The sequence below is a fragment of the Enhydra lutris genome, unplaced genomic scaffold, assembly GCF_002288905.1.
Source record: "Enhydra lutris kenyoni isolate GAN:26980312 unplaced genomic scaffold, ASM228890v2 scaffoldscaffold87, whole genome shotgun sequence".
Classification (NCBI taxonomy): domain Eukaryota; kingdom Metazoa; phylum Chordata; class Mammalia; order Carnivora; family Mustelidae; genus Enhydra; species Enhydra lutris.
In genome coordinates this window covers 2140329-2150913 of record NW_019154171.1, presented here as the reverse complement: position 1 = coordinate 2150913, position 10585 = coordinate 2140329, and the positions used below count along the sequence as shown (strand labels likewise).

At 41.1% G+C, this 10585-nt stretch overlaps 1 protein-coding gene across 1 annotated transcript in view; it reads left to right on the top strand.

Moving 5' to 3' along the window:
• Nucleotides 1–2305: 2305 nt before the first annotated feature.
• Nucleotides 2306–10585, top strand: part of LOC111161925 (gamma-aminobutyric acid type A receptor gamma3 subunit) — a 674406-nt gene continuing 666126 nt past the window's right edge. The window contains exons 1-2 of the mRNA XM_022525999.1: nucleotides 2306–2427; nucleotides 7737–7885. Of these exons, the coding sequence (XP_022381707.1) occupies nucleotides 2375–2427; nucleotides 7737–7885 (202 nt within the window). The 5' untranslated portion in view covers nucleotides 2306–2374. The remainder of the gene's footprint in view (nucleotides 2428–7736; nucleotides 7886–10585) is intronic.

The window sequence follows — 10585 nt, the reverse complement described above, 5'->3', positions numbered from 1 at the left end:
TTATAAAAAAAGAAAGGAAGGGAGCGGAGAGGAGAGGAGTGAAGAGGAGAGAAGAGGGAACATTTTGCTTCAGACCCCAACATAAGAAAGGGAGCCTTTGAAGGTAAAATGTCCATGTCTACCAAGCTGACCCATTAAGTCCAGAAAGTGGAGCAAAGCATTCCAAATGCCAGAAGAGCTTTGAAAATACTTAAGTGTTGCTCTATTTTTATTACAAATAACTAGTAAGCATTTTACTCATGCTCAAATAATAAAGAATGCAGCTACAAGTCTAAAACTTTGCTCAAAGGAGGAAACAACAATTGTTCAGAGTTCCTACTCATCTGAGAGGCAGTATGACATAGTGATTAAGACGGAGACATTGGAACTGACTGGGTTTTAACTTCCAGTTCTCAACTTGTGAGATAGGGAAGTGACCTAACTTCTCTATATTTTTCCCTCCATCTTTGAAATAGGAAGATTGCTAGGGAAGTTAAAAATGAGTTAATCAAAGAAAAGCCTTCATTTCAGCCCTGTGCTCCCTTATGTTATCAATATCTGAAGGTTTTTACCTACATTCCTATGGCTGTGTTAAAAATTGAGGGTCAGAATTCTTTCTTTACGTGCAGTTTTCTCACACATTTAAAAACTACGTGAACATTTGACATATTTCAAGTAACAAATGATAAGTCATTACCTAACTGATTTTTAAAGTGTTCAATTGTGTGATAGAGAAAATTAGAGATTAGGGCAGAATATGATAAAAGCTCATATTCCCATGAAGCTGGAAGAATTTCTGGAAGTGGCAGAATGCTGGAATGTTGGGGGTCCTCTTAGAAAATAAGACTTGAATGGGGTCTGTGCATTTAAGTAAGAAAGATGTGGGAGGCAGAGGTGGATACCAGAAGGAACCCTGAGAAGCAATGAGCTGGAGTGAGCTCAAGGCCACACAGAGATAGGAAGATAATAATGACAAGGAAGCAACCAATACTGTCATCCTTGACTTCACTCCACCCCACTTCATGACCACTGTCATGTTGATGAACTAGAAATAAGAGAAAACACCAGACAACTTCCAACTTACTGTTCTATGTATTTTATGAACAAAAATATTTGACAATATTAAGAAACAGTTATCATACTCTTTCATAATTATATGAATAACATTTCAAATATAAAATACTTTATAAGAACTATTTTTTGCAGTATAAAAGCAAACTTCTTAGCGGATTTATTCTAAACTATGCTAATATTGTAATACTCGGTGACAGACCAGCTTTAGGGGTGACTATTATAAATGAAAACACAAATGCAATTTTCAGTCCTTGGGGAATGAAAATACACTGAACGAAGTGCTCTTCCTGGTTCCATCAAACAATGTCTTCTACTTTTTGACTGAGGGTCTTCCTCTCTCCTACCTTTAACTTTTTCACCTATTTATTGGTATGTGTTACAATGGTACATATTAGGAGTGCTTTTCCCTAAATATCCCTAGCAAGCCACTTTTTCACCCAGAATCTTAGTAGTTCATAGGAGTTCAGTAGACCTAGCGGGGCATGTGTTTGGAAGGGGCGCTTTCAGCAAACCATCTCACTCCTTTGCCATGGCTATCTAGCTGAAGATGCGCGGGGAAGGACGGGCAACAGGAGGTCAGGGAGCACCAGAGAACCATCACGTCTGCTGAGAGGACAGAAGGGACGCACTTTGCACAACTCGGGTGCTAGCTCTCAAGGAGGAGGTGCCAGTCCCTGGGATCCTTCTAAATGCTCCCTGCGGGATCCCCAAGCCTCTCCTCCCCCGCTGAGCCCCGCCCCCTTCCCGGCCTCAAACTCTTGAGTCCATTCAAACCTTGCTTTCTTCGCTGCGCGCGATGTCAGGCGTGTAATTGGGGAAACTCCTCCCCGCCGGGACCGCCTCGCCGGCGCTGCCAGAGGAACAGCCGCCTCGCTGCCCCCACCTCCGAGCGTGCGGCGGCCTCACACCGCGCACAGAGCCCACCGCCGGGGCACTGGCGCTCAGCTCGCGGCGGAGGGGGCAGTGCCTCGGCCGGCCGCGCGGCTGCAGGGCCAGGAACAGCCCGCGCCCACCAGCTCCAGCCACCAGGCTGCGCGGACCCGGCGCCTGAGCGCGGGCGGGGGGCGGCGCGCCGTGGTGGCCGGGTGTCCCGCGTGCGCCCCGCGGAGTCGCGCGCAGACCCGCCGGCCGTCGGGGGCGCGGCGCGCAGCCGGAGCCCACACCTGTCCCGCCGCGACTGCCGGGAGTCTGTGTGGCGCCGCAGTCCGCGGCACGGGAGGTAGGGAGAGAGCGGAGAGCGGGAGGAGGCGAGGCCCGTGCTTCGGCGGACGCCGCACCCGGCTGGAGGCCCTGGACGCCGCTCCCCAAGCGCCACCACACCATGACCCCGAAGCTGCTGCTTTTCCTCTGCCTGTTCTCGGGCTTGCACGCGCGGTAAGTGGCGCCGGGGCCGCGCAGCCCCGGGCTCTGAGCCCGGCTGGAGGGCGGCGGGGGGCGCTGTCTGCCAGCAAGGAATCCCCGCGCGCCCCGCCGTCGGCTGGGTTGCGGCATGGCCCGCTTGGGCCAGACCAGGAGAAGAGGGGAAGTCGGCCAGCACCTCACCGGTCCCATTGCCCCCTGTACATGGCGGTCTGCTTTTCCAGGCTGGGTGGCTGCAGCCTTCCCTGCAACTGCGAATGTGCGGACTCAGATTAATGGGCTTCTCCTGAAGCTTTTAGGATATGGTTGTTTTAAGGGGTTTTGAAAACCACTATCATAAAGAACCGAAGGTGTCTACCTCTTATTTACACCCTTCCTACGAGTGTTCCAGGGGCGCACGCACACACACACACACACACACACACACACACACACACACTGGCTGACATTCTATATAATTTACATCATTGTGAAATTTCCCAGGAGCCAGAAGTCAAGATTTCCTAGCTGCCTAGTTTGGATCACACTGGTAAAGAGCATCCAGGCTGGGGCAGGTGGGAGAGGATTGGAACAAGGGAAAGAACCCTACTTCTCAGAAAGGATCCCCCCCCCCCCCCCCCGCCAGGGCCTGCAAACACACACTGTACACATGCACCCCTTCTAGATGAGCCACTTTTCGCACACAGGAACATATACACACTTACCCCCATAAGGCAAACTCGTTGAAATTGATAGTAAGGCTTCTGCCTGGTAACTGTAAGATATTATTTTACCCCAAATACCCTTAATCTGCCTCCTAAAACAGCAACCCACTGATGGGAGCTTAGAGACGCTCCTGGAAGGGATGAAGATGGCTCATGAGGATGGAAGGGCAGTGGAACCAGAAGAGTTAAACCCTGTTGCTGTAAATAAAACTGGATATTCTGGGTTTGGTTTCTTTAATTCTGTCTCCCAGACTAGTTCTTTGGCCCATAGCCTGCAGACTTTGGAAATCAGAACAGCTCCATTACCCCCAACACCCCCATCCCAAGAATCTTGAGATGCCCCTTTCCCCAAAACGTTCTTTGTTCATTTCCTGAGTCTGGAAGCCAGAGAGCTAGAGAGCCTTTCTATGGGCAGTTAGCCCTGCAGGTGTCAGCAAGCAACGTCAGGTCTTAGATTTTCATTCATATTTGTGAAGAAGGAAGGCACATTAACAAATCTTAGAAGACATAAAGGGACCCCCATTTTCACTCCCCACTTTTGACAGGAGTGTTTGATCCTGAGAAAGAAAACCCCAGTTCTCTCCTCCATACCACTTATCCCTATTAAGAGGTGAGAGTGTGAAAGGCAGACAGTGTGCCAGAGACCGTGTCAGCTGGTGAAACACAGGCAGCTCTCTCAACCAGGCATAGTACTCCTTGGGTCTTTCAACTCAAGTTTCTTTCTGTCTAAGAAGAGAGCTAGGGAAGCTTATGGAAGTGCACTTTCTGAAGTCAACTCTGCCTGGGTATATCTCTGTTTAGAGTTAGAAAGACCAGCAGATAGCACCAGGCATAATGTAGACATCTGAAATATATAATCTTGATCTGAAGTTTCATCTGCATGACCTTTCTATTGCTGCCAGCTGGATGAAGTGACCTGCATTTCAGAGTTAGATAATTACATATAGTTTAGATTTATAGCTACTTAACATGCTACAAGGAAAGCTGCTTATTGTCCTCATTAGTATGTGTGCTTAGTAGGAAGATATCTTAGTATCTAACATGAAGTAGTAAGGTTTCTAAGGATTCCCAAATACATGAACAATTTCTTGAGATTATTCATCCTTCCTTTTCACCAAAGCAGATGTAATGATATTAGTATGTTCTGTATCTTGGTTCATTCCCTGGCCTTTATAATAGAGGTTACATATCTGTTGCAAAAAAAAAAAAAATCAAATTTTATACTAATTGCTTTGCTATATGCCTCTCCTTTGTAAGTGTCTTTGTTCTTTGAATGGGTTTTACAGACATGTAAAGTAATCTGATGTCCAGTGTCCTCTTTCAAAACTATTATTAATGCTGAGAGGGTTCTCGTTTGCCCTCTGGAATGCCTTTCTGGTGTTCAGAGTCCCTGGAAAGGCTCTGACAGTTGTGCTCTGTGGTGATGCCTTGGTAACTCCATGGAGAGAAAAGCACCCTATTCTTGACACCCAAGGATAAGCTCATTATGCATTACAACGCACTATATCATGCCTGGACCTTGGTGATTCCTTGCAGACACTTAACTGCTTTCTGAGGTTTAGGAGTTCCTTTTAATGTTTAAAAATAATTCAGATTTTGTCTCTCTGTACTTCTAGTTGAAGAGAAGGTGTAAGACCTGAAAATAACATCTGAAGATTGAACAGTTCTTTGACAATGACAATACATTGCTGATTTGTTTTTAAGAAAAGCTAATTGCAGTGATAGTATTTAGGATCCAACATTACTGATAACAGAACACTCATAAAGATTATATATAGCCCACCTAGAATTTAGAAAAGCTGATCATTCTAGTTTTATTCATATTCTAGTGGGTCCTCTGAGACAAGATTTGTTTTTCATGAAAGGGAGGATTTTCCTGTGGGGCTGGTGGTCTGACACTTAGCACTGTGAGATTTCTACTTCATTCCCTAAAGTCCTGCAGCAAAATGACAGATGAGGATTGGGAGAAACTCAGTGTCGGTCTCTAAGAGGACAAGAGGATCTCTGCCCACACTTTGCCACTGTGTACCCCAACCCAGCCACTGCGCTGCAGGTGCTGGTTTACCTGCTGAAGGGGTGAGAGAGGACCCTGCGGCTTTTCCTTCCTCTTTCCCACTCTCACCTGCCTTGGCCTCTAAGAAGCTTACGCAATTTCAGGAAAACCCTCTGGTCGCCACTAGAGGGAGAATTAGGCTCATTATAATACCTGCGTTTGAAGTAGCTCCAAGTCTTTCTCAAAAACGAAGGCTGTGTGTATACAGAGAACTGATGAAGAGTTAGTGTGCTCAATCTATGTACATATGACCACTGGGGCAGTAGAAAATAACAGGGTATGGAGAGCACGGTCTGGCCTGTGCTGGTGAGCTGTCTTTGGGGGTGGGGGAGGGGACACAGGGAGAGGGATAAGAGAGAAAGGTAGGGGAGGGGAAGAGAAGAGGGAAGAGAGAGAAAGAGGCAGAGAGACAGAAGAGAGAGAGAGGAAAGCACTGTGGTGGAGTTGGAACGTGTCTTGAGAATGTTATGTATGATTCTGCCAAAGTGATCTGTCCCTCTGTCCATAGTCCCTCCAAATGGTTTTGCCTCAGAATGAATTGCAGTGATTGCTTCCAGCTAACCATGTCCTGTAGAACCTGCTTCAACCTACTCCTTTTTTTCCCAAGATGATAAAATTAATATCCCTGACAATATTTCTGATAAAATATTCTACAGTGACATTTTATATTCTGTAGTGTTATTTCTAAAAGTTCAGTTTTACAAATAATGAAATGCAGCATATCACTTCTTGACTGTGTCCCAAATTTTTTAAGTTCCTATTGATGGTGAATGTTCAGTGCAAATAAAAACTCATAGCATTTTCTAGTTTCTGCGGATAATTTATATTAACCTTCTAGCCAATAAAATATTCAAGAAATGGAAGTATAGTTTAAGATAAGCCTAGGAAAAACTTAAATGAATTCAATCTGCTAGACATTCAATCTGCCATATACTCATTTTCAAAATCTCATATATATGTATATATTCAAAAAAGGACCATACTATGTGACACTGCCCTAGTCTAGGTTAAGGCTAGTTAACACTCATAAATGGAGGGGAGGGAGGTGGGGGAATGGGTGAGCCTGGTGGTGGTAATTGAGGGCACATATTGCATGGAGCACTGGGTGTGGTGCATAAACAATGAATCTTGGAACATGAAAAAAAATTAAAAAAGAGAAAGAAAAAATACTGTAATGTATATAATACATGACATATGCATATACTTACATATTATGTAAAGTCGTGTATACTATTATACTATATATATAATTACATGATTATGATATTATTTATATGATTGTGAGCATTTAAACAAAATAGAGGAAATGATTTTTTGGAAGTTTTTTCTCTTCCTTTCTTTCATGTTCATTATGGAGAATTTAAGCAAATCCAGAAATTAATTTAAAGAAACTTGTGTCCCAGAGCACAACTGCCCTGGGATGATGTTAACATTTTGGCTCCTGTGTGGGAAGCTAAACGGAAATGAGCTCATACCAAGTCAGGACAAATAAACCTCAATACAATTTTCTATTCTAGAATTTGTTCTCTTTGGTGAAGAAAAAAGTCATTAAGGCATTTATATTGACAAAGTATAAGGAAACAAACAAAGTTGTTTGTTGTTTTACAAGTTGTTCCCTTAGTAAGTGAAAGTCCACCTGGAAATGCTGCTTTAAGGCAGAAGGAGACTCTCCTTTTTTCAAGTCCAAATGGTTGTGTTGTTGATTTGGCCTCACTCACTGAGAAAACTAGCTTGTCATTTTGAGGCCTCTCCGTTCAAATACTCCTGTCAGTGTGTATCACCCAGGAGAGGCAGCTGTCCTGCTATACGAGACAAGCTCAGATATGTTCAAGCATTCATTTCAGCCCATTTACTAAGAGGCCAAATGATTAAGACATATTAGAAAGTTTTTTTTTTTAATTTTTAATGTCTGTATCAATCTGCTCTGTAGGAAATGAGTCAGTTTTCGTTGTAAGAGGTAAAATTACCAGAGGGTATTCTCCAAACATCATCTTTGTTCCTTGCCATCACACATGAGTGCTAGCCAAGCAGACCACCTCATCATATCCCCATGTATCTAGAATGAAGGTTCCAGTCTCCTTAAGAAGCACAAAAGTTAGACTCAGCTATTTTCAGTGAATGCGATTCTGCAAAAGCAATTCTCACCTTCAACTAAAATGAGGTCTTGGAAGTAAGGGGTGGAAACAACCTCATAAAGTCACCATTCGACAAACATCTGGAAAGTTGAACCTTCAGAGGTTCTCAGGGTGGGACCAAACATGGCTGATTGCTTGCTGTTTGATCTTCTGGCATTGATTTGCTTATCATTTTGCCTATAGCTTACCATAGACGAGGAATCATTTTGTGACATTTAATGAAAACATTATGACATGTTAAGAGCAGTGGCATTCCTCCTATTGGATTCTTTCTAAACGGTGTTTTGTTTTCATTTTAGAGGTAATCCATTGATTGGGCTGTGAGTATTGGGGACTGTCTACTTATGTTAGTGGTGCTTGAATGAGCCAAGCTTAAGACATTTCCTGGCCCCTGCTGCAACTTATACTTCACGCTTTGTGCCATAATTACAGGTCCAGAAAGGTGGAGGAGGATGAATATGAAGATTCATCATCAAACCAAAAGTGGGTCTTGGCTCCAAAATCCCAAGACACTGATGTGACTCTTATTCTCAACAAATTGCTAAGAGAATATGATAAAAAGCTGAGGCCGGATATTGGAAGTGAGTGTTGATGTTTGTTATTCTAATAGAAAATATACTGTGATGATATATTTTTAAGTTTTTTGTTTTGAATAATTACAGATTCACAGGAAGTTGCAAAGATGGTGCAGAGTCACAGAATTTATGAGTGTAGTATGACAGCAAAGCCAGGAAATTGGCATGGGTGCAAGGTGTGTGCATGATTTCATGTCATTTTATTGTGTGTGGATTTGGTGGAAGGATCACGGCAATCAAACTACAGAACTGTTTCATCATCATAAAGATGCCCTCCTGCTGCCTCTTCATAGTCTCACCCACCTCCCTCCTCCAAAATTCCTAACCCTTGTCTGCCACTATTTGTTATTTCTGTATTTTGGTCATTTTTAGAATGCCACATACATGCAATCGTTCAGTATGTGACCATTTGAGATAGGATTTTCTTCCCTCAGCAATGTGATTTGGAGATCCATTCAAGTTTTGTGTGTTACTAGTAGTTCTTTCTTATAGCTAAGTAATCTTCCATGCCAGGAAGAAACACCTATTGAGAAACATTTTTGTTGCTTCCAGTTTTTGTTTATTACAAATAAAATGACTACATGCATTTGTATTCCGCTTCATGCATGGAAATACAATTTCATTCCCTAGGATGAATGCCCTGGAGTAGTATGATTACTAGGTTGTCTGATGAATGTTTAGTTTTTTAAAGAAACTGTCAAACTTTTTTTTTTTCCAAAGTGTCTGTACCATTTTCTAGTCAAACCAGTAATGTTTGAGAGATCCAGGTTCTTCTCTGTCTTCACCAGCAATGAGTATTGTCACTATTTTTTTTTAATTTTACCTGCTCTAATAGGTATAAATCTAATAGGTTGATGCTTCATTGTTGGTTTGATTTCCATTTTCCTGATGATGGTTAATGATATTGAACTTATTTTATGTGCTTATTTGCTAGCAATATATCCTCTTTATTGAAATATCTCTTTATATTAGTTGCCTTTAAAAACTGGATTATTTTGTTTTGTTTATTTTTTTTTCTGTTGAATTACTGAGTCCTTCATATAATCTAGGTAAGAGTCCTTTGCCAGATGTAGTTTGCAAATGTTTTTCTCTCAGTATGTAGCTTGTCTTTTCATTCTTTTAACAAGATCTTTCACCAAGGGAAAGTTTTTAATATTGATGAAATTCAATTTATTGATTTTTAAACATTTTTTGGAACATGCTTTTGAAGTAATGACAGAGAACTCTTCATAAAGCCCTAGTTCCTGAAGATCTTCTCCTTTGTTTTCTTCTGAAAGTTTTATAATTTTATGTTTTACATTTAATTCATTATCTGTCTTTATATAAAATCAGTGTGCGAGGTTTAGAGCTGAGTTCCCCCCCGCCATTCCCCCTCCCCCCACCCCTAGCTATGGGTATCTAGTTCCTCTATCACCATTTATTGAAAAGTCTATCATTTGTTGAATTCCGTTTATAACATTTGCCAAAAATCAACCAGCATAGGCTATTTCTGGATTCTCTATTTTGTTCTATTTATCTATGTGTTTATCACTGTGCCTATACCCACTTTCTTGATTGCTATAGTTACATAATGAGTCTTGAAATTGGGTAGATTGATTCAACCTCTTTATTCCTCTTTTTAAAAATTATTTTAACTCTTATAAGCCATTTATTTTCCATATAAATTTTAGAATTATCTTATCTATATCTAGAAAATCTTTTCTGATAAGTCTCTCTATTTAAGTATCTCTATTCCCAAACTCTATCAGTTTGGGAAAAATGCCATCTGCACTATGTTGAGTATTCAAATCCACAAATGTGATATGTCTTTCCATTTTAGATCTTCTTTAATATCTTGCATCCAGTATTTTATAGTCTTTAGTATACAAGTTCTGAATATATTTTGTTAGATTTACACCTAAGTATTTCATGGTTTTGGAGTGATTATAAATGGTACTGTATTTTAAAATTTCCTTTTCCCTTGTTCATTGCTAGATATATAGAAATACAGTTAATTTTTGTGTACTGATTTTGTGTTCTCGGACTTGCTGAAACTCACTCACTAGTTTAAGCAAGTTTTATGTGTTTGTTTTTTGATACATTCCTTGGGATTTTTCTGTACATGCCATCAGGTCATATGGGAAGTTTTATTTCTTGCTTCCCAATTTGTATGTCTTTTATTTTATGTTATTGCTTTATTTCACTAACTAGAACTTCCAGTCACCACTGAACAGTACTGGTGTGAATGGACAACTTGCTTTGCTCCAGATCATAGAGGAAGGACATTCAGTCTTTCACTATTAAGTGTAATGTTAGCTGTATTTTTGTATATATTTTTTTATCAAATTGAGGGAGTTCCCTTTATTTCTGGTTTTCTGAAAGTCATTTTTTTTTCTTTTAATCATGAACAGATGTTGAATTTTGCCAAATACATTTTAGGCATCAGTAGATGAGATCATGTGACTTTTTTTTTTTTTTGACCAGTTAATATGGTGGATTAGGTTGAGTGATTTTCAAATATTAAACCAGTCTTCCATCCCTAGAATAAGCCTCACAGTGTTATATGCTTGATAATACTATTTTTATTTTTTAAATTTTTTTAATTTTTTTAATTTTATTTTTTATAAACATATAATATATTTTTATCCCCAGGGGTACAGGTCTGTGAATCGCCAGGTTTACACACTTCACAGCACTCACCATAGCACATACCCTCCCCAATGTCCA